This window comes from Branchiostoma lanceolatum, chromosome 18 (genome assembly GCF_035083965.1).
Source record: "Branchiostoma lanceolatum isolate klBraLanc5 chromosome 18, klBraLanc5.hap2, whole genome shotgun sequence".
Lineage (NCBI taxonomy): Eukaryota > Metazoa > Chordata > Leptocardii > Amphioxiformes > Branchiostomatidae > Branchiostoma > Branchiostoma lanceolatum.
In genome coordinates, this window is record NC_089739.1 from 11,398,784 (window position 1) to 11,423,255 (window position 24,472).

Here is a 24,472-nt window from a genome sequence, read left to right on the forward strand (position 1 = left end):
TATATCTTAATTTATCATTGTAATTTATTCTGTTTGAAAAATGGGGATGGAATATTATAGAGCACATTGGTCTCTACCTTCCCCGGCACTATGTGTATTGACCTGTCATATGTATGTAAAATTCTTTTACCTGTGCGAAATAAAAAGACAAAGACAAAAGGTTAGGCATAACCAGCAAGTAGCTAGTCTGATACGTTGATGAAGGTTAGACATAACCAGCGAGTAACCAGTCTGAAACGTTGATGAAGGTTAGACATAATATAACCAGCAAGTAACTAGTCTGAAAGGTTAAAGAAGGTTAGACATAACCAGCAAGTAAACAGTCTGAAACGTTGATGAAGGTTAGACATAACCAGCAAGTAACCAGTCTGAAACGTTGATGAAGGTTAGACATAACCAGCGAGTAACCAGTCTGAAACGTTGATGAAGGTTAGACATAACCAGCAAGTAACCAGTCTGAAACGTTGATGAAGGTTAGACATAACCAGCGAGTAACCAGTCTGAAACGTTGATGAAGGTTAGACAAAACAGCAAGTAGCTAGTCTGAAACGTTGATGAAGGTTAGACAGAACCAGCAAGTTACCAGTCTGAAACGTTGATGAACTTTGATGAAGACATGGCCTGCCTCAAAGCTTCTATTCATTCTAGATAATGGCAAGAAAATAGTTAGAAGCAAGGACATATTACAATATTTTGTTTGTCTTATCTTGATTGTTATTCCTTGACGTTCAGGTTATCAGGCAAACAGTCAGTCAGCCCCATCGAGAGCACATCTAACACGATGTTCCTGAGGTTTACATCTGACAGCAGTGTCACCCGTCAGGGGTTCCAGTTCTCCTACATAAGTAAGCTCTTTGATTACACTTTCCACAGTTATTATTTCGTGTTACGTTTAAAATAAACATCTTTTGAGTTAGAGTCCATTCCAAGTCACCAAGAGGGCTGTTATTGTAATGATTTACAAATGTTTCCAATCTATTGTAATCATTTGTGTGAGAGATTTCATACTTTAGAAATTTTTTGAATGTGATTTTTATGAATATTCCTTCGGTTTTCTAAAAATATAAAAATATTCATCATGTGGAATATGATATTACTAACAGTTTCTGAATAATAGCCACAGCATTCTATCATTATTCACAATTCTTTACAATTTCTTACCTTTTTTTACCATTATTTGTAACATCTTTATAAATAGATCATAATTTCAATACTCAATCTTTTAGAAAAAACTAGGACTATTGTTACGCAGATTTTCTTTTATTAAAAATAATTATTACAAATATCATTCAAAACCCTCTCGGTGACTTGGAATGGACTCTATGTCGCGATGCTTCACATGCTGTTAATGAAATGATAAACAATTATTCAGAGGAAGGAGATTATCAACTTTGCACTGTTTTTTTCTAGGCCGTGCTGCAGGACATTGTTGGGATCCTGGCGTGCCCGCCAATGGAAACAGGGATACGAACGGTAACTTTACATCAGGACATACAGTCAGGTACACCTGTATGAACGGTTACCAGCTGTTTGGGACTGCCAATATTACCTGCCAGTCATACGGGAAATGGAGTGATGCTATACCAAGTTGTGAAGGTAATATATAGATCATTGACGTTTCATACACACCCTCGGGGATTTATTGAAGATATTGGAAGCTTCTTTTTTTAGATTAAAGGCATAAATTGAACTACAAAATTAATATAGTCATAGGACAATGCTAATCTTAACAATAAAAACATCTGGGATGGAGTAAGTGTATTTACCATACATACTAGTGTACCATATATTTTTATGAGTGTGCATGTGTGTTTGGATTTACCATGTACAATTATTTTGAAGTAGGTTTTCATGATGGTACTACTAAGTGATACATCCTGAACTAGTAGTATACAAGTATCATCTGCATTTGTTATGATCTTGTAAGGGTTTCTTTAGAACTCAGTTACCATGTTAACTGAATGGAAGACCATAACGATTCAAATGTAAATAAATAGTTTCAGGGTGGTTAGAATAGTGTCAACGTCAGATGAAAATCTCAAATTGCTTTGTAAGGCAAAAAGGTATCATATTTTTTAGGTTGTCCTGCTGGCTACACTAGTACTGCATCCGGGGGTGCATGCTTCAAGGTGTACACTCAAGACAAAACCTACAACCAGGCCAGACAGGTGTGTGCAGCGGACGGAGGGCTTCTGGCAATGCCGAAGGACAGAGACGTGGACAACGTCTTGAGGGATCTCATGAGCGCCGTGAAAGAAATCTCACGTTTCTGGATTGGTCTTAGCGATCAGAACGATGAGGGTGAATGGATGTGGGAAGACGGGACTCAACATGACATACTTGCTGACTGGAACAACTGGCAACTGGGGGAACCTAACGATAACCAAGAAGGAGAAGACTGTGCGAACTACTATGGTACAGAATGGAATGACGCACCGTGCTCCTCTGCTTATAAGTTCATATGCCAGCTGAAAGAGGGTATGTTGTACAACATTTTATACACTTAACATCAGTGAGGCATTGACGATGTTACGTTTTTTTTCTTTCTTCATACGAACTTACTGACCCTTCATTGGCCTGGCAGAAGGTTTAGGCCAAATGATGATAAGAGTTCGAAAAACACAAGCCTCCGTGTAGTTCTTCATTAATGATGTAATTGAATAACTGATGTTCTTACTCATGGTGGAGTTTCTAGATTTTTTTCACATTCATGATGCTTTCATTTGCATAATTACCTTCGCCAAGAAGGTTATGTTTGTTGCTACCGTTTTTTTTGGTTGTTTGTGTGTGTGTGTGGTGGGGGATGATTCTACTTGACAATATTGTAATGTGGACAGGATAACTCGAGAAGCTGTGGTCAAATCTACATATTTGGTGAGCGGTCGCTGATTAATTCAATATAATAGAGTAAACATCAAAATGTTAATCCAAAACTTAATCCAGATTAAGCTTAATGGATTCAAAGCCCTAAAGATCTCAATCTTTGAGCTTTTCACAGCTATGATTTATTTCATGCTAAGAAAAATAACTTAGATAATCCAGAACTTATAAATTGTTTACCCATGCACAGGGATCAGCTGCTCCCTAGGATACTATCGCTGTGGACACGGGCGCGCATGTATCCTATCATGGAAGCGTTGTGATGGGGTCACGGACTGTACGGACGGGAGTGATGAGAAGAGTTGTGGTACGTAACTTTCATGACGTCATGTATCACATTCATGTACTTGTAGTTGTGTCAGCTTCAATATTCTTTTACGACCAGATGTTACATGTTACTAGTGTACTGCAGCAGACATCCACCATAGCTTCAAATGTATTTTTCTCAGTACAAAAGTTACTAAAACGATTTGATCTATTGTGTAAACAGACGTCTAAGACAGCATCCACCGTTTTTCTTTAGTAATTAAACAATATACGAAGTTTATTCTAATCTGAATCTTATCGACATATCAAATTAACTTTTAGCATCTTGATATTAGTTTCAAATGTTGTTCTCGTGTCAAATTAACAAAACACTAGAGAAATAGGAAAGAACTTACATTTCTTCCCAAACAAAACAAACGGCTGATAGCAACCCGTTCGTATCCTTTTTATTTTGCAGTTACCCGTGGTTCCGAATGTATTACATGTCCTCTCGTGCCTGACATAATCTACAGTAATTCTTTTTTTTTTTTCAGTGTGCCTTCCTATACCTGAAGTTTTCAAATATGACATTAGACTGGCGATGCTACCCAACCAACTGGGGCAGACGACATTTGAGGAAATACAGAATTCCTCTGTCGTGGAGCTGCTTAACAGTTCGTACAGCACACAAGGAAAGTACCACCCAGAATTAAGGAAATTCGTATCGACGATCCTTTTCCCTCAATGCAATGTCACTGGAGATAACACAACTCACTGTTATTCGTCTTCAGATGCAACTAACACGACCTCTTGCCTGTGAGTGAAAAAAAATATTTTCTAATCGAAGTTTCGCTAAAGAAGAGTGATGGATGTCACTCGAAACGTCCGGAAATAAATCTCCGAATTCTTATCCAGTTGTAGAGTCTGAATTCTCTTTATATAATCGAAGTTTCCGTCACTACTTTTGCATTCGATGCAAATTTATGATTCCCAGATAACAACGTATACGGTCATTTGAACCTTAAGTTATGCTTCCACTAAAGAACCAAACATAAGGCAACAGACATCACGTTGTACAAAATTGTAGTTTCATCTGCCAGCACTAAAATGTACTCATTTTCCTTAGAGGCACGCAACTGGTACCATGCCGCTCGTGGTGCGAGGAAGTGCTCAACATGGCTGCTGACTGGATGAAGGACCTGCTGCCTCGATGTGACTTGTTTCCATCCTCCAAATACAGTTGTTGGAATCCCAATGCAGCCAAGAAGGGGAACGAAGGTGAGAGGGAAAACTTTGATAATTTTCTTTAGAAATTGTATCAAAGCGTATGTCACTCGTATTAAACCGTGTGCATTTTCTTGTATATAAACTTCGCTGATTATATAATTGAAGATCATCAGTTAAAATGATACACAATAGGGAATGTATTGATTTTTGCCGATTGTGACAGCATTTGTTTATTGTATCTTATAGTCATATCGTAAGTTTGATTTTCGAGGTGCCTGAACCAAATTCATTCCAGTTATTCAGGGGTGTATAATTTTGGTCATGTATGCTATCTCCTGCTACTATTCTTTCCTTTGTCCTCAGTTTGCTACCATGGCATTGGAATAAACTACCGTGGCACATGGAGTAAAACTACTTCCGGGTCAGAGTGTGTTGAGTGGTCAGCTTTGCAAGGTGGTTTCTACAGGGCAGAGTACCCATGGGCTAACCTAGATAACAACTACTGCCGCAACCCTGCAGGTCTCGATCGGCCATTTTGCCTGACCAAAGACGGTAGCCAGGAGGAATGTGACGTCATTCCGTGTGGTAAGTTGTCTTGTTAGAAGAGTATCATTGAAATACGCACCATAAGTAAAGACGTGCAGCATACTGATTAAATGATGTGTTATTGATTATTGCAATGTGCATCTAATCACATCTGAAGGTGAACAAACCATGTACCATGTAGTTATTTTTACTTGCTTTTCCAAATTGTTTGCCATTTTATTCTTGGATAATGTAAACCAACCTTCCGAAAATAATTTCTTTAGGTTGGTAGAATATAGGATGTAGGAGATTCTTTTTACACAACCAGGTAATCTCACCTGCTAACGTTTCGATGTCTATCAGACACCTTCTTCAGGGCTTCTGACTGGAGTACTGCTTCTCACCGCTATATGTAGCCGATGTAGGTGGCGCTTTTGCGGTGAGAACACTGCGGTGAGACGAGGGGGGATACAAGCTTAGCCACGTTTGGGACAGTGTTCACACCGCAAAAGTGCCACCTACATCGGCTACTTGTAGCGGTGAGAAGCAGTACTCCAGTCAGAAGCTCTGAAGAAGTTGTCTCACAGACACCGAAACGTTAGCAGGTGAGATACTTCGTTGTGTAAAAAGAATCTCTTATATCCTGTAAACCAACCTTTTTGGTAGATAGCTCGTCATATAGTGATTTTACTACTAACTGTTATATTTTATCACATCAGATGCTGAAGGCTGCTGGGATAGAGGTCCTCCAAACTACGGCAAGAGAAGTCCAAGCAAGCGGTTCTATAACGTCGGTGAAAGGGTGACTTACACGTGCAACGAAGGCTACACACTTAAGTCTGGTTACACCAGGGAAGTCAGGTGCATCGGAGAAGGCGTCTGGCAATATGACAAGCCAAGTTGTTCAGGTGATTGTTATTATCAGAGCATCACTCTTTGCCACATGAGATTTGTTTTTTATTATGTATTTGTTTTTATTTTTATTTTTATATTTTTATATTTTTTTAATCTTTTTAAATCTTTTTATGGATTTCACAAAATGAACAACACTTAATACAAACAAGAGAAAAACAGTACAGGAAAATAAACATAAGCCACGGATCCAAAACAATACTAGTAAGTAAAACAGAGATTTATTTAAGCCTACATACGTTTTGCTGTTTACACCCCGTCCTATAGTAAACCATCGTCGAAGGCTACAAGAAGAGCTACTGGAGATTTACAGTCCGAGTCTGCCACCCGAGAATGTCGTCATCAATTTCACTGGATCTGTGGAACAGATAGTCGATTTGGTAAGTGCATGTACTTTTATCTGTAACACATTTGATATCCTTTTTGGTTTCTAGTATGGCATTACTTGCTGGAGCAGAATACATCTTAAATCATGCTGTAACTTTTATTTCAGGATGAAAAGAAGGAGCAACTTGTTGCATCCGTCATAAGCGATTTCGTGAGTTGGCACACTTATGATAACTTGACTTTAAGAAAACTATGTTTAGATACTATTCTAATGACGTCTTTTTGACATTTTTCATTGTCATTGTCGTTTTGTATAATACATTTTTTTTTCTAGGAATGGCAAGACAGCCGACTGAGTTGGGATCCTAAATACTACGATGACATCACCACACTCAGCGTTCCAGGCAGCAAAATTTGGACTCCAACACTTAATCTGAAGAAAAAGTAGGTCGTCGCGTTATGCCAATATTGTGCGAGCTGTATACTATGATCTTTTGTAATAACACAAAGAGACCATGGGCGTTAGAAACGTCCTGGCACGTTTGACCAATTGCTGACGTCACGTATCTATAAAGACAAGTGTCAATAAAGTCACGTGTCTGTAACTCTCGCGCGAGTTTACGTTCGGAAGCTATTGGTCAACATTCAGATCCTGACCCTGAAGAAGGCGACAGTGATCGTTGGAAATTTGATCCGTGGATACCTTAGTGTTGGAAAAAAGTTTGGGATTGTACTACGATAACCACCAACACAGATGGGCTTCCACGATAAAGAGACGCCGTCTGAAGACAAATGACAACCTTCACCTTCACCTAGTCCCATCCTCACCTTTAGGGTCGAGGACCAAGGTCGCTTTCAGCACAAGCTTTCTCCATTCTGCCCTGTCCTTCGCCCTCTGGGTACATTCTGCAAGTGACCGTCCTGTCCACTCCTTTATGTCGTCTCCCCATCTCCTGCGTGGCCTCCCTCTGCTTCTGTTGCCACAAATCTTCCCTTGTAGGAAGTGGGTTGAGATGTTCTGCGCTCGAGTGACGTGGCCAAAGTACTGCAGCTTCTTTCTCTTTACCATGTTCAATAGTGTCCTTTGAATCCCCAGCTCTTTTAGCACTGAGTTGTTTGTTCGATGTTCTGTCCAGCTGACCCTTAGTAGCTTCCTGTAACACTTCATCTCAAAGGCTTGGATCTGTCCTTAGCATGAAGTGTCCATGCAAATGACAAAAGACAAACTAAAATGTGCTGGTTACTTCTCAGTGCTGATCCTGGACAGAAAGAACTACAGAAGGAGGTACCGGTCCGGGTGAGCAGCAATGGCCGTGTAGAATGGAGTGTAGAAACCCTGACCACCACCGTGTGTGATGCAGACCCCTTCTACTTTCCTGCAGACACCATGGAATGCCACGTCTGTTTTTCTGCAACCACAGCACTCGAGCAAACAATCCGTAAGGATGTTATAATATAACTGATTTTCATGTTTAAGTTTAAGCTCTTGTTTCTTTTTTTCCCTTTTTTTTAGAATTCATTTTGCAAAATACAAATAAACAAAATAATATTCCAATAAGGCAACACATAAACCACGGATTTCAAAGCAAGAGTATGACACAACAAACAAATGAAAAAGTAATCAAGAATCAACAGATAACCAGCCAACCGAAGCTCTTGTTTCTTAAAGGCTCTACAAACATGATGTTGTGTTTGCCATTTTTTCAAGGGAAAATAATTTTAAAATTTTGAAAATTGACAAAGCAGGAAGAGATTGTGTAACTAGATGATGTAGCTTGTCAATGAACAATAGATCAATCTGCGTCGTCATCAACCACAATTCAACACTAAAAAAACAAATTTCTGTTGTTATATCTCGATGGCAACGAATACAAGTAACTATTTATTGAACCATTTGTTTAACACAGACTGCAAAGGAGGACGACGCGCTGAAGAAAAGGGAAGCCGTCCGTGCAACTCTTATTCAATCCCAGCAACGGAGGGAGAATGGTACCGAAAGGATATGACATTCGCGAAAGACAACATTGAAGCGTGCTTTGCTATTCATCTGGCGAGGATCCCCCTGTTCCACATCGCCACTACTGTTGGACCCTGTATCATCCTGGTTGTACTGATGATCATCACATTCATCATGCCCTTGGACAGGGGAGACCGGATCTCGTTCGGAGTGACCATCCTACTCTCCATGGTCGTGTCTCTTGTGTTTGTGACAGACGTGCTTCCTGTCAAGGGGGCTTTGCCATTTTTCGGTGGGTCAAATAACAGTTTTCAAAGTAACTTGCTCCAGATAGTTGTAACCAAAGTTTGTTTTAGTTAGTTAAAATTCTCCCACACCATAAGGTGTATAGGGCGGTGCCCATCCCGGTTTCATAGCCCTGGGCCACACTGGGGTGCAATCACTGCAGCAGGGAGCTAGTCCACTGGCAGTGGAGTGTGTTTAACTTCCGTACTGTTTCAGAAGTATGTACCATTCTTTTTTAAGTCTTTAGTATGACTCAATGCGCCTCTTGACCAGAGGTGTCCTACCCTCGGGCTTGAACTCGGGCCTTCTGATCCAAGGAAATTTGAATCAGATGTGCAAGTAACAGAAGCGCAGACCACTACACCACAGGGACACCCCCAAAGTTTGTTTTAATATGAACTATGTAGCACTCTCGTAACTGTTTACCATGTATAATGTTACAGCTACGCTGATTATCGTGTGTATGGGACTGATGGGAGTTTTCCTGTTCTCCACTATGGGCATCATAGTTGTGCACGACAAGGAGGGCAGCCTGTCTCCGCTGGCGAAGATTATTTTTCTCCGCTACATTTCAAAGTACCCACTCTTTTTGGTTTCTATAGTTTCTGTATGTACAGTAATATATGATATATCCGATACATTTATTTACCTATAACGTCTTTAACAATATACATTTCTAGAAAAGTATCATATTCAAGTTTATCACTTCTATCAACGAGTTTTTCGCTCACATACTATTTAATTATAAGTTGTCGTTTCTTTCGGTTGCTGGTTGACTCGTATATATGTTGTATTTCTTCATTTAACCTATTTCCAGTACATCGTTTATAAAAGTACATATAACGATCAATGAATGCTTATGCATGTATATGAACTGCATCATTATTTATTTTCAATTATCATTTTTAATTAGGATGCTGCTGTTGGGAGATCTAACAAAGGAGAAGCGTACGGGTGATGAAGAGGATGGAATCACTGACCACCCTACCATACAGCTGACCAACTACGCATTTCAAGGCGATGACAAGACGGTGGTCAACGACGAAAAACCCGGTGATGGCAAAGGGACGTCCGGGCAGCCAACAGTGCATACCGCAGATCAGGAGAACGCAGGTTCCTCCGGCCTTTCTGAGCTGATCTCTGGTGTTAAAGAGGTAAAGACAGGTATAAAGGAGCTCACTAATGCAATTAATAACGAGACCGAGGAGCTGACTAAGGCCATGAAGAATGAGGAAGAGGTGTCAGATTACACCCTGCTGGCTAAAGTCCTGGATAGACTGAGTCTTGTAATGTACATCCTCAGCATCGCGGCATCCGTTCCCATGACCATGTATTTGGCCAAGTAGATTTCTGGCATAAATCGTGATAAAACGATAGCCTCTTTGGCAGACGTCTGGAGCGGGACCTTTGTTTGTATACGTAGGGGGTGGGGGCACTGATTCGCGATTTTTAACATGGATTAAGGTTCTCTATGCCGCTGAGAGGGAGTTTTATCGCACCAAACTAATACATTGAAACAGTAATGCTAGTAACCCAAACTATAACTAGAAAGGCAACATTGGCAGGTAAATACAGCATATTTCACCCCGCTCCCCCCCCCATGCTAAATTGAACTGCGTCATGTATGTCATGTATGCTAAAAGTGATAATAAAGTCCGATGGGCATATAGCCTAGGCATCATTTCAGGTCTTTAATCAAAATGCCATGGCACGGGAAACAAAAATATGCATATTTGGTCTAAAAATGGCCGAGAATCGCCAAATTGATCATTTTTAGGTGATGCCTGCCTGTAGTTTGAATGAAGTTTTGGCCGATTCCTGTTTTAAGATTCTGGTCATTTGGTTTAACAACCAGGGCACAGGAGCCAAAAATGCACTTTGGGGGTTGTGAAAGATGGCCCAAAGCCACCAAACTAATCATGTTTACGTACGCCCTGGGCACTTAGGTACAAATTATTGAGGTCAATTGGTCACAGGAGCCAAAAATGTACCTTTTGGTCTAAAAAATGGCTGAAAATTGCAATCATTTTGAAAAGTGTTAATAGTCCACTAGAGATAGTTTTATCGTTTCTGATTGTGAAGTAAAACATACAATTTCGAATATTAGGGCATGTTTAAAAAATTGGAGACGAGATACGATGTTAAACTAGACTGTGTGTATACTGCATGCGCGTGGTTATCATATTACATATAAGTATGTTATTTCATGCAATAAGCTACAGTACTTTTTAATGAATCCAGAATGGGATCCACACCTGATCAAGGTACGAACAACTCGTTAACGGTGACAGACCATTTCTCTGCAGGATTTTGTATCCAAGTTCTGAAATATTCAGTTGACCATAGAAATATTACATATTTACAAGGAACTAATTTAAGCCAATTTTCGACCTACTAGTCAAACCCCGTCTTGAGCTGGCTAACGTACCAGCGAATGTGGAGGACTAAATCTTACGATGGCAGTGTAACATATGGCCTTGTTAGACATAACTGCCTTGTACGAGTGTCACTTAAAGGACATCTTTCTTTAAGTGAGTCTGCAATACCAAAATTATTTGGCCCTGTAATTATAAGCAACAAATATTCAAACACTAAATCATACAATGGCAATGAAAGATACGGCCTTGTTAGACATAACCGCCCTGTACAAGTGGCACATGAAGAACATCTTTCTTGAAGTGAGTATGCAATACCAAAAGTAGTTGATCCACAATTTTTATTCATAGAATACTACACACAATGAATGGTCGTCAGGTTTTAAACACCTGGGATAAATCCAATCACATGGGCAAAATCTTGCATAGTCCGCTATAGTCCAATAAAAAAGTGGTGGGAGGGTCGGAATCAGGAGTCTCCCTACTCTATCTATAGACAGCTACCCGCTTCTTTCCATTAAAGGCAACCAAAGCCAATATTAGTTGCATGTCGATTTTATACAAAGCATTTCTATTTTGTGATCTCTCTTTTCCGATTGATATAAATGATAAACGCATGTTGTTTGAACATCTGTTAGACCGATGCTTGCTAAGGAATTTAAATAAAAGCTTTGGAAAATGCTTTGCATTGTATATCATTGCGTAATTGTTCATTTTCAAACAATGCAAAATCTGATATAGTTATCCGTTTTTGCGGCAACCAGTAGTCATGTTCAGCACTGTCAATTGAACGTCCATTCTTTACTTCCGTCGTAGCTTACTGTTTACAACTCAGAGGTAACGTAAGGTAACAGTTTAGCCTTAAATAACATTGCCAGCTTTAGAATAATTAGTTTACATAGAGGCTTTTGAAATTACTAAATGTGGCAGATTGTAAATAGCCATCAGCTGAAATCACCCATACGATACAGGTTTTCGTTATTGCCAACTGCTAGTCAACGACTTGTGCAGCACAGCTCTATTGTTTTCATATGACGTATGTTGATTATGGAAATCAGGCCTTGATTTGCATAGTAAAGGAGGAAATTCTAGATGCTAAATGACAGCAACGTCGTACCAAGTACATATGTAACTTGATTCGAGAAAACATTAATGGGTATAAGTTATGCAAATAATGACCTTATTTGCATGATTAATAAGAAAATTGAATTATACCTTTGTGGTAAATTATTGGAAATTAATGGTACTGAGACGTGTAGGTTAGATGAATTTCAATATCATCAGATATGAATTATTTCAATTGTGACATAATTTACACATATAATGAGGAAATGGTACACTAGCATCCTGAAGTTTTTTATTTGGACAAAGCAATTGATTTCTGAAGAAAAGCCCTCCCCATATCTCCTAAGTAATCTTTCACCATTTTCAAATGCATAAAAAAATTCTCGCAACAGTTATGAAAGCGTATAATCTTAACTAATCTGCATTATGGAAAAATTGAAAAGTATCACAATGAAACGAAGCATGTGGAATATACATGTTTATTATTGACAGCAAAACGTTTCAAGGATTGTTCAAACCTTAATAAACATATCGCATCATTGTAACTGAAGCTTAAACGCAAGAAATGTACCAACGAATATGAGAAATTGAATATTGATATGCTCTATTGTCTTTCGATGTTGTTCCTTCAAGTCTCCGTTTGCTTCAATAAAATTCTGAGGGTCAAGTCCAGGTTAACTAGTAGTTATAATAATCGAGTCTATTGCTTCTTCTTGGTTTAACCCGATTACGTCGCCATATATGTAATTTTTTAGATAAAATGAAATAGATAACAAGTAAGACGCCACTCGAACATACTATGAGTTTTGATAAGCTCTTGCTCACGGAACACACTCAATGTCTTTCAAACGTGTGTTTTGTTCTTTAACATTCTCTAGATGTGTTTATTTTTATAACATGCACCGATGGCTAAATATCAGATTGAAGGGATTGTGACCCTTAATGTTTTAGAGACCTCGAAGTAGAATTATTTTTGATAAAAATCACACGAAGTCTTACATTCAATTTCTAAATTTGCGTCACTAAGTAAAATTGTTCTCGTCCTTCGCTTTAGCTTTAAACCTATCTTTTTTCAAAGTCTCGTGAATTTTTCACGCGTGATTTTACGAGAACCATCGCTATCAGAACTCATGACCTCTCTGACCTCTGTGCGAACTGCTGCAACGTCCTCCATGATTGACGTAAGAAGGTCTGACTCAGTCCTGCTGACACTGTCATCTGAACGGTCGTCTGACAAGACTGGCATGCCTGATTCGTCAGATTCTTTTTTCTTTGAGGGTGCTAAAGGCGTGAAGCCGCTAGTTGTTGAGCTACCTGCAGTGTCATCCGAACGGGTGTCAGACGGCGCACGGATACCTGATTCCTCATCCTTTAGGGGTGCTAAAGGTGTGAATTCGCTAGTTGTGGAGTTGCCTACAGTGTCATCCGAACGGGTGTCAGACGGCGCACGGATACCTGATTCCTCATCCTTTAGGGGTGCTATAGGTGTGAATCCGCTAGTTGTGGAGTTGCCTACAGTGTCATCCGAACGGGTGTCAGACGGCGCACGGATACCCGATTTCTCATCCTTTAGGCGTGCTATAGGTGTGAATCCGCTAGTTGTGGAGCTGCCTACAGTGTCATCTGAATGGGTGTCAGACCGCGGTGGGGTCCCTGATTCTTCAGAGGCACTTCCTTCATCTGTTCCGGTTATGAAATCGGTAGATGACGATGATGACTGCACTAAAGGTATGAAGCCATCACTCATAAGTGAGGTTGGAGGAGACGTTTTGCTCAGTTCTTCACCGTCTTGGTCAGATCCTCCATCTTTATTTTCAGCACTGTTGGTCGTGAGAGTGTCTGACTCAGATTTGTCGTCCAAAAGAGCGTCCGACCACGATTCACTTGTGTCGCTGTCCCTCATTGGCGGTCCAATTGGTACAAAACCGTCACTCGTAGAGCTTTGGTGGTATGAGTCAATCACTTCTACTCGGTCTGAACTCGGTCCTACGTTTTCGTCGCTGGGGTTGCGGGAAGAACTCGTATCCGTCTCGTGTTGACGGACTGGCCAAGCAAACCAGCCTTCTTCTTCTTCGTCGAATCCCAAAGGCATTTTTGGGGCAACCTGTGGCATGATTGTCCACCCAAACAAGCTCGATCTTCGCGAGGAGGCAGACGACCCGCTTGTGTATGTCCGGAACGGCGCGTAGGGTACAGTTTGAGGAAGCAGAGTCCATCCAAAGAGGCTGGAATTGTCGGTTGAACCTTTCCCAAATTCCGTCTGGGTACGCGCGTCGTCTGATGACCGTTGGGTACCATCATGAGGCGCCCCCTGGCTGTTGTTGGGAGAAGTGGACCATACGGCCCACGTGTGACGAGCTCCACTTGGCATAGTGGGTGGTTTGATCTTCCAATTAGACCATTCGTCTTTCACACTCGGCTCTATCTTTTTACACGAAGAGTCAACACTCTCGACTCCACTGGTTGCCAAAGATGTTAAACTCGCGGACAGAGAGCTTCCTTCACTCTTAAGAGCCACGTGTTCAGATAGGCCAGTTTGGTAAGATTGGACGGAGAGGTCATCGTCGTCCTCTATCAAAGGCGTGATGTCACAGACTATGTTCCTCGGAAATCGAAACTGTGGGAAGAATAAAAAAACAAACTAAATATTACTTTCTGTTGATTGCTAATTTCTCAACACATTCATAGATTCTTGGAGAAGAGTACGAATTCAAAAAGGCATCAGTTGACATGGCATACTGTAAGAGCATCTTTATTAACAAAACTATACTTTGATATGAAAGAAGAGTGTTTGCATCTCATACTAGATTGCAGGCATAGCGAGTCTCCAAGAAAAACAGGCCTGTATTTTGTTGATGATATTTTCCATCTCGCAATACTTTCTACAAGGAACAACAAACCAATCCCACAACCCCGTCCACTTCGCTTAAAACGTAGAAATGCAGAGTCACAGGGTTAAAGTGCAGACATTTACGATTAGCCCACTCTTTTGTTGGTTAAACAGTATATTTCGATCGACCACTGTTTTTTAATCGCCAAGCAGATGTTATCTTTAAGCAAACCTTAAAGCATGCGTAAAGATTGCGTTGTTTTTCATCCTTGATGAATAAACGAAATCTTTTTGCATGCTTTAAGAGATTCTAAAGTTAAATATTTGATTTTATTTCGTGCACTTTGGCTCAGCGTGTACCCATCTTTTTGCTACCATGCTGTTTTAGTACTTCTTCTATTACAACTGGGTTACTAGAAATATGCATCGAAAAAAGGTAAAAACAGGAGAAAAAGGAAAATCAGAAATCAAAATTGCACTCAAGCACTGAGTCGGACTCTCAAGCTGCCGGGGGAGTAGCCCAATCCGTCTATTCTAAAAATAAAGCGACCCTGGACTAAATCTCACCTCCGAATCCCCTCCGAAGACCTTCATGTAGTCGTCCCATTCGGCAACCCAGGTGCTGTCCCCAGTCTGAGTCGTGCCCGTGGAGACACTGGAGCTTCGCCAGGTGCTGACCGAGCCTTCCGACAGCGCATCGTACCTTTCCGAGCGAACAAAAATACTTAAGTCACTGTGATTAGATCAAGGTCTGAATAGTAATACATGTGTAGCAATATTTACATTTGGTACCGCGCTTTCTCACTATTGTTGCATGTGACAATACTTATAAAGTTTGCGACCACATTGTTACCAGCAGTGCAAAGGGCACTAATCAGTATCGCTCAAATGAAGATGACATGGGGCCATCGAAACGTCGGCTCTGGTTAAACATGTGGCTGTCAATAAAGAACTTTGCTATTCAGTCATTCACCAACCTGATTAAAGTATTGTATTCTGACTTCACTTTATATGTACACGTGGTAGTACCACGTGTATAAGCACTACATACATCTGTCTATATTTTGATATTTGGCTGCACGAAATATTTGATATACATTCGTAAAACTAGGGCTCTCACATAGGACTGCTTGCTAATTAGTAGTGGCTATCATAAAATCCTCTTGAAGAAGCTTAGGGGAATAGACCCAAGTACTGGGAGCAGAATATCAAAATCAATGTCTTAAACCTATCCTACTTCCCAGTGACTAAAACTAAGTACTAATGCTATAGCGTGAGAAATAATTAAGTTACATATACACTGATATACACAATCGGGTACAAATGTCTTATCCCGACCTTTTTTTAGACTACCTGCTCACCTGCGGTTAGGGAAGTACCGCCTGACGTCCAGGTCGACGTAAGGGAAGGCCTCCACGTAGGTACCGAGCCCGTGGCGCTTCCTGAGCGTCACCCAGCCGGCCCCCTGCATGGGCACGTTCGGAAAACTCGCCTTGAACCTCGGTCGTGTCATGTTCCACCAGATATGGGAGTGGGATCGGCTGCCCCTATCAGAAATTAGAAATCAGTGTTAGGAAAATAAACTTGATGATAATGTAAACAAAAAATCAATAGCACCATATTTGACACTCAATTACTCTTTACCTTATATCGTGCAATCTGTATTTCGAAGCTTCAATATGTATATGGCTACTTATCTCTGAATTGATTTAAAAATGAATATGTTTGAGGTTCTAAATTTGATCATTTTCATATTAGTCACTGCACGAGGTGCTAAAGAAGGTCGGATAAAGTATTTCATGACAAAAAAAGGCATTAAGTTTAATCCAACAATCAAAGGAGTCCAAAACTCCAGAGGGGAGTTATTTTCCAATAGGTGATAATTTTAGGAAGTATCAAAAAACATCCACTATTCTACTAAATTCCCCAGGTGACCCTCTATTTTCTATTCAATTAAATTAAACAACGTCAGTCTATGACTGAATACAATGTACCTGTCAGTGACAAGGTCTGACAAAAGCTTGGTTACAAAAAAAATTCAGGGGCGATTAGAAAAATTTGTCTTGTTATGTGTTCTTTTATATCTTAATACCAAAAAAAATAACAAGTGACCTTTTTATTGTGCTTATCACCCGTCATTTATGCCAAAAATATTCACGATGAAGGAAGTGTGTATACGCATAGGGAATACATGGGTAGGGGCTGCATGCATATGGGTTTAGTGAGTATCATATTGTTGTACAAAACACACCTTGTGTTATTCACCACATGCGGAATTCTGTATAAAGTCGGCTGGTTATGTATTTATTGATATATAATCTAGTGGAAAATGACACCCCCTTCTGGAGTTTAGGACTCCTTTAATCGAATATATATGACGTCTTCTTATACCTGTAGAGTTTTGCCGTTTCCTCGATGTTCTTACGTCTTAAGACGCAAGCCGCCACAAGGAGAAGAGGTGCCACAACAACTAAGATGGCGACCACGATGCCAGCCGTTGTTGCTGTAAGATTAAAGAAAATAATGTTAATGCTGTGTAATTTCATTGGACATTGATAGGTCAAATTAGAATCATGTATGTGTCGCTTTTTATGCTTCTCAAAATCATTGTAAGCTAGAACTCTCTCTATTACTAGCGTGGAACTGAGGGTACTTTATCGTGTAATTTCAACAACGCTTGCTTTCTTTCACGGCGGTGGGTTTCACAATAAAATGCTTCCATCCAACGTCGGGTGAAGGAAAAAAGGCGTGTTACACCAAAAGATATTCATAGCTGTCGATTGATACAAACAGACGGATACAAAGTACGTGGTCACATTTAAGATGGACTTTTTTAAGGCCAGAAAATGATAATCTAGCACGTATTTACCTGACAGAAGGTACTCGCAGCGACTTCCACCCCGGCCTATTGTGCAACTGGAAAAGAAGAACAACAGTGATAAATCCGAAATACATTGTAAGGTAACAATATAAGAAATTTCAAAACTACTTGACAGCCACCAGCATACTAGATTGACGCAAATCTGGACGTCCGGATTAAAAGCCCTTTCATAGAACCGTCGCATCTGTAAACTGTGTGGATACTGAATATCAAAGGAGGCTAGAAAAACAAGGAACATTAGCTCTCTTCTCACTGTCTTCTTCCAGCACACTGTGTGTGCGGATTTTTGCTTATGTTTTTTGAAAGTTTTATCAACATTTCGTAATAGCATTCTCAAAGTTTTGTGTACTTTCACAAAACTTACAGGGACTTTTTTAATGTATTCATATGCAGATTATTATGCATGTGGATAAGTTGTCATTATGTTTTTGTCGAGCTAACAAGGCAAAGTGACAATTTTCCTTTAATCCGGCCAAAATCAGATTATGTTGTGCAGTCTAGCTGTAACACTGAACTGTGTCTTTTAGATATGCCCTAAGATGATGCGAAACCCTACGGCAAATAATGATTATTGTGAAGAAAATACCTGCATTGACGTTGTGCACCGGTAATAGAACAGCTTCCACCATAGAAACAGTGTCCGGGGTAGCAAAGCTCTGCAAAGCACAATAAATGAATCATGAAGCCAATGAATCAACTTTACGAATTTACAATCTGTCCAGTTGCTTGTCGAGTAATCAATTCTTCCTTATCTAATACAACCTTCATCGACGGTAAATTACCTATTGAAAACATTCTCCGACTATAATTCGCAGTTGATTCAACCCACCAAAATGGCGGACGCTAGATTACGTCATAATCACGTGATTGCTGACATTAATATGGACAGTACCTGTAAAAACATTCAGGTTCCCTATACTGAGTGCTCGGACATTGGTCATGGCCTGTTGGATGTCTTGATCCGACATGAGATTTTTAGTTGCCAGCGTTAAGTTGGCAACGACGCTTCCGTTGCTGAAACTCGAGAGGATGAAACTCAGGAAGTTTTCCCTAACGGTAAAGTTTTGGTGACCGGTGAAGTGAACGCTTAACTGTAAAAGAATGAAAAAATGAAACTTTGTTAATACAGTATCATTTTTCACACAATAAATCGACCTCAGAATATTTCAAACACTAAAATTATATTGCCTAATTGTAGAAAAGGCGTTCAAATTTGAGATGTCTTCCGACGGAAAAAGTCATGGTGAATTCTTCATAAATGCTTAAGTCTGACTCCTTCTATGAAGACGTCTTCTTGCATAGATTGCTATGCCTTTATGTTGCCTTACATGCTTCATGTACATAATTTTCATTGCTGTAATGTATGTTTACCATGACAGTTGGTTCTAGAAATTAGATATTAATGATAATTGTCAATGCATAGTTCTGCCGGCAAATATTCGATGAATTATAATGCAAGACAATCTTACGACTATAACGTCAGAGAGGTGTTCTATACATCCTGCTATACATAAGATGAAAAGCACAACAGACGCGGAAATGTTCAAAATTGCGATTCATGTGTTATATAATTTGATACACGAGAGTGAAAGTGAATTGATTGTTACCAGTCAATTGTTGTGAGCATGAAAAGGAACGCACGACAATGTTTACTCACAGCTGATTCTACATCTCCTTTCAACTTGATGAAGGCCACAGACGTACAGTCTCCCAGACCCTCCGTGTACTCCAGGTTGTCTAGAGTCACTTCAACAACGACACCAGGATCAGCTGTGGAAAAGGGAAGAAATTATTTTCTTATCTCAATTCATCTGTCATCTGAAAAGTGCAACCCATTTCTACAAAATGGTCTCTAGTTGAAATATGTATTTCAGGGGCATCAATGTTTTCATCCTTCCAGGAGATAAAAGCACGGCCAATTGTAGTACGGTCAAAATTTGTTGTAGTTAAAGACATGATAGTTAAACATGTTGTTTTTTTTCAAACAATGTGAGCCATCCAAGAAAAAAGGAGGGTGAAGCATCAATTTGATAACGTCTATTTCATCCCGTTCTACAAAATAACCAATAGCAAGGGGCCAGTGCTGGCCTGTGAACGTACTGCTACTATTACTACGAATTATTCTCACAATCAAGGAACCTTTCTTTTTATGCCAATTCTAAACCATTGCAGCTGCACGTATCTATTTTATCTATCTATTGTTTATTTTGCACATAACAAGTTTATACATGAGCTAAAAAGATAAAAGATAAAAATACAATTGTGCAAGGTAGGGGAAAAGCTTTGGAGCTTTTATGTTGGCTACCCAATAAACTAATATTATTACAGCGCAAATGAAATAAATCAAATTAAGTATTGTGCAAAACTTATATGGAAAATATCAGCTCTAATAGTGTAATCAAACATAAGTGAACGAAAGATAAACATAATGGTTGGAACATCGATTACACAAAAGTAACGTATCCTAAATATACGCACGCGCATGTACGTGAGACGGCAATGTAGTTTTGAAACGATTTCTGAATACTAGACTTACCTATGTCACAGTTTGTTCCATTTCCGCTGTAGCCACTCCTACATACACAAGTGGAGTTTTCTTTGATGTACTTTGCCTTTTCGTGACATCCGTAATTGCACAGATTGGCTGTATGAAAACGTTGAGAAAGAGGTGTGTTATTCATTATTCATTTCCTGACAAAGCATATCATAACAACGCCCATTTGACACATTACATACTCTACTCTCAATACTGCATGCATGTGAGATTTAGATTTGGGTCAACTAAAACTTCCGGAGCAACTTTTGACCCGGGCCAACTTAACCAACTGAAAGAAAATTTGAACCATAACCAACTAAGCCTGTGGGGTAGGAATTGGACTCTGAACAACTACGGACACACACGAAACAAACAAACGAACAAACAAACAGACCTAAACGATTAGCTCCGTTTTTACGGAGGTACTAAAAAATACCAACAATGTAGTTCCGTTGGCGTGCAGATAAGCAACTTGATTGGAGTAGTCTTACCATAGATACAGACTTACTGTTCAGTCGGCAGGTACTCCCGTCTTCTCGTAAGACATTGTCTCCACTGCAGGAGCAGAAATAGGATCCTAAGGTGTTGTTGCACGCCTGTTCACAGGTACCAGGGACGGAACACTCGTCAATGTCTGAGAAGGCAAGAAAACATAAGATTTGATGATTATACGGTGATTATTTTTTGCATAAGCAAGCCATAAAATTAATCTCATTTTGAAACATGGCTTATTTTTGCTCTGCTAGGCATATAAATTACGTTTCTGCGGTAATGGGGCAAAGGTCAGAGTTCAAGATCCTCAACTTCCGTAACAAAACCCACCAAGCATTTTTTTCAAAGTTAACTTTGTACTGGGTTTTCTTTGAATATTGTATTCTGCAAACAGAGCCCGCGTTGAAGCAAGAGTTGAAGAAAGTTTGTGGCGCCCCCCGTCTCTATCAAGGGATGGTTGTATCACCATCGTGTACTACTGTATTGTCTTCTTCTTCTTCTCTTGCAAAAAAACAACATCGGTTCTGCCGATAGTTTTTCTCTTCCTTTAGAATGGATAGCTAAGATGTGCCATGTATTGGTCAGTTGGTAAAGCCTCCCTCTCATTGGACCCGTGGCACGCTGGCGGTGTCGCTGCGTCCTAAACTAGACAGTACCCTTAACTTTATAATGGGAATATCGTTAAAAACGTACAAGTATGACCAAAAAGACAACAAAACACACAAAGCTTAAAAAGACTCGTTTTCTGTGGATGAAATTCGTTGAGTGCTTTGTCAATCCGATCGACCGCAGCGACGCCGCCAGCGTGCCGCGGGTCAAGTGAGAGGAGGGGCTTAAGAGATACTGTACCTTTGCATGAAACGCTGTCATTTTTGAGCTGGTACCCCGTCCCGCAAGTGCAGACGTAACCGCCGTTAAAGTTCGTACAGCCGACTTCGCATCCACCCTGACCGCGCTCACCCAATTGGATGCACTCGTCAATATCTGAAATATATATCATGGTTTTCCACTTCAATCACTCTATTGTTACATAGAACAGTGACATTCAGAATATATGAAAAAGCGGGAAAACGTATATTTAGTAATAAAAATGATAACAATAATACAGTTATATCGTTCTGACATATGGATACAGCGTCTTGTAGTGCTTCTTGGAAAAGCATCCATTCCATATCTGACGAGAGAAGTACTTCTTGTGTCACAAGTTTAAGTAGCTTACTGTGTAATAAGTCAACAAATCATCAAGAAAGCAAGTAATGGCAACAGTGCTGGTGCTGTAGCTAAGACATCCACTTAGAGTATTGAAGGTATACGGTAATATGAAATATAAGAAACGACCAATATAAGTACATTTAACAGTGCTTTTCAAGAAAGTACTATTTCTGATACCTCCGAAATCTTTAAATTCCCTTCCACAGAGATTGTTCTCTGGACCCCTTGGAATATCAACAAGGTCAATTTTGTTGATTTCCAAGGGGTCTAGAGAACAATCTCTGTTGAAGGGATTTAAAGATGTTTTAAAGGGGCTAACCATGTTATGAAGATTAGAAAAATAAATAAATGACTACATAACCCCAGGGAAGACCACCCAAGAGATGGAAATACTAGATCGTGAAGGACACTGGGTTAAACATTCGGGAAGCAGAGGCTAGGACAAGGTACAGGACTTCTTGGTGGATCCACCTGGAAAACAAGGGGCCAGATTCTGGCCTGTGCATGTAGGGAACGTGGGCAGGTAGAATACATAAACGGTTTTATCTGTGTCAATGTAGACAAAATGAATGATGCTTCCCTACCTCCACATAGAGACCCGTCACCACTAAATCCGTCTTGACATTGACACAGGTACCCTCCTATGGTGTTGTTGCAGACGGCGTTGTAACTACAGTCGTTCAGAGCATCAGATGAACACTCGTCTATATCTGCAGCAATACAAGATAAGTATTCATAATCATAATCAACGTTAGTTCTTGAAGTTTTGATTGTAATGCTTTAACATTAGCACTTGATAAATATTTTTGTTTTTATGGTAAAACTGTAATTATTACATCATTCTTTTAAACGTGTTTTAATTTTTTATCGCCAACAGATGAAACAGTCTTCAGTCCCTAACGTATGTACTTCCGATCAATGGAATCATACGCATATTAAAATACTAACTTCGCTTTGCAACTTGAGGGTCATGATTCTGAAGCAGTTTTTATGTTGAGATTACAGAAAGACGTTCAAATCATCTTTCTAGAATTAGAAATTCAAGTGCTTACTAGATTCTAGAAGTGCTTACTAGATTCTAGAAGTGATTTTTAGATTCTAGAAGTGCTTTCTAGATTCTAGAACACCATACTAAGTAGATAGAACAGCTACATAGTCTTCTAAGAAGAAATAAAATAAAATAACTATATAAAATATTTCAAGAAGATTTGCACATATTTAGCTGTAAAAGTAACTTTATCCAGTTGTTTCCTATATTTTTCTTCTTTTTTGTAGTACTCCACCTTGATATCAAACCTTCATCGACGTAAATCCTGAAAAAAGGGTTCTGCTACCGGAAACGATTCTGGGGTTACAATAAACCATGAACGCCTTGTTAAACTAAATTTTAAGATAAGACCGACTGCTCGCGTGTCTGTAAATAGTAAATTTCCATCATCAGTTGAGCATGTAAATAAAGCTGTACATGCTTTAGGTCAGGAGGAAAATGTAAGGCATACCAGTATTTCTCAAGATACCTTCATAGATGATACTGTTATATGATCAGTATTATTAGTAGTGTTGTAAAATTGTTTGTCGATGACAGAAGATGCATTGATTTGATATTATTCTTGAGTTACTGCTAATTTATAACAGTCCATGCTCATGACTTTAATAGTGTTTCGGGATGTAGCCAATATGACGACTACCTGTCTTACATTGTAAAACTTAAGTTTGTGATAAAAGCGTGGATATACGATACTGACATTGTAGATATCTTCAACAACATTGTTACATTGTAATTACTGGGTTCACAAAGTAAAGATTGAGGTTTGAATGGAACCAATCGGAAAGAAAAAAATCAGTTGAGCTGAATTAGTTATTGAATCGGCAATACCCTACCTTCGCACGTCCTCTGGTCGCTGCCAAGTCTCCAGCCTTTAGGACAGTCGCAGTAGAAGGAGCCGACTGTGTCCTCGCACTCATGTGAGCAGTTCCCGTAGTTATCATTGCATTCGTTTATATCTGTAGACAGACGATGTGGAGGTTAAGCAACGCTCATTCATCATTATCATTATTATTATTATTAATTACATCTAGCCTCTTTTAATTTGGTGCCATGAGCAGTCACGCAATACAAAAAAATACTATTTAAAAAAAGTGCAAACAACCATGACAAAATTCATTATAACTTTACATGTTTTTGCTTCATGAACCCTTTTTGACACTGTAAACTTGTGAAAACACACCTAACGTACTTTGATATATGCATACGTTCCGCACAGAAGTAACGTAGAACCTAAAATCTATATATACGTTCAACCTTCCACATTTTAGACATTATGATGTATTTGCGCCTGTTTTTTTGTGTGCTCATCATGCAGAATGGTTTAAAGTATGGCTGATCTGATGGAATGTGTTAACGTCACCAATCTATCTCTTCATCCGTTAGGCATCACCTAGCACAGAAATAAAAGTGTGTACATACTGTGACATTTGCGGAGCCCATGGCTGACGGAGAGCTCGTAGCCGTCTTTGCAGATACATTTATAGTCGCCAGGGGTGTTATTACATCCGATGGAGTTCTCGTCACACCGAGCCTCCCCGTTCGTGCATTCATCGATATCTGTTGACAATGGAGAAGTTATGCTTTTATTCATTAGAGCTTTTGCGATAGATTAGCGATAGCGAAATCGTATTCTATTTACCCTAGAGTCGAAGGTGGTCGCCATATTGACTTATG

General features: G+C 39.6%; 2 protein-coding genes and 1 long non-coding RNA gene across 3 annotated transcripts in view; 2 read left to right on the forward strand and 1 right to left on the reverse strand.

Annotated features, from left to right (window-relative positions):
• The first annotated feature begins 6,061 nt into the window (after nt 1-6,061).
• LOC136424062 (uncharacterized) lies at nt 6,062-6,561 on the forward strand. Its single transcript, XR_010753813.1, has 3 exons — nt 6,062-6,170; nt 6,284-6,328; nt 6,452-6,561. It is a non-coding gene; the product is annotated as an uncharacterized lncRNA (long non-coding RNA).
• Nucleotides 6,562-7,348: 787 nt separating this feature from the next.
• On the forward strand, nt 7,349-9,705 carry LOC136423973 (5-hydroxytryptamine receptor 3A-like). Its single transcript, XM_066412373.1, has 4 exons — nt 7,349-7,556; nt 8,025-8,366; nt 8,803-8,935; nt 9,273-9,705. The coding sequence occupies exons 1-4, from the start codon at nt 7,349-7,351 to the stop codon at nt 9,703-9,705; spliced, it is 1,116 nt and encodes a 371-aa protein (XP_066268470.1).
• A 2,559-nt stretch (nt 9,706-12,264) lies between these two features.
• LOC136423974 (uncharacterized) overlaps nt 12,265-24,472 on the reverse strand; it is a 40,827-nt gene continuing 28,619 nt past the window's right edge. Inside the window, exons 30-43 of the mRNA XM_066412374.1 lie at nt 24,218-24,355; nt 23,632-23,754; nt 22,335-22,460; nt 21,388-21,522; nt 20,555-20,680; nt 20,047-20,154; nt 19,168-19,280; nt 18,403-18,601; nt 18,097-18,166; nt 17,499-17,545; nt 17,021-17,132; nt 15,991-16,176; nt 15,197-15,362; nt 12,265-14,416 (exon numbers count right to left, since the gene is read on the reverse strand). Coding sequence (XP_066268471.1) covers nt 12,872-14,416; nt 15,197-15,362; nt 15,991-16,176; nt 17,021-17,132; nt 17,499-17,545; nt 18,097-18,166; nt 18,403-18,601; nt 19,168-19,280; nt 20,047-20,154; nt 20,555-20,680; nt 21,388-21,522; nt 22,335-22,460; nt 23,632-23,754; nt 24,218-24,355 — 3,194 coding nt within the window. The 3' untranslated portion in view covers nt 12,265-12,871. The remainder of the gene's footprint in view (nt 14,417-15,196; nt 15,363-15,990; nt 16,177-17,020; nt 17,133-17,498; nt 17,546-18,096; nt 18,167-18,402; nt 18,602-19,167; nt 19,281-20,046; nt 20,155-20,554; nt 20,681-21,387; nt 21,523-22,334; nt 22,461-23,631; nt 23,755-24,217; nt 24,356-24,472) is intronic.

Bases quoted from the DNA above. Each gene is read 5' to 3' on its own strand.
- LOC136423973 (XM_066412373.1), top strand. From the start codon at position 7,349: ATGTGCTGGTTACTTCTCAGTGCTGATCCTGGACAGAAAGAACTACAG. The intron at 7,557-8,024 runs GTAAGGATGTTA...TGTTTAACACAG, and splicing joins AGCACTCGAGCAAACAATCC to ACTGCAAAGGAGGACGACGC. The intron at 8,367-8,802 runs GTGGGTCAAATA...ATAATGTTACAG, and splicing joins GGGGGCTTTGCCATTTTTCG to CTACGCTGATTATCGTGTGT.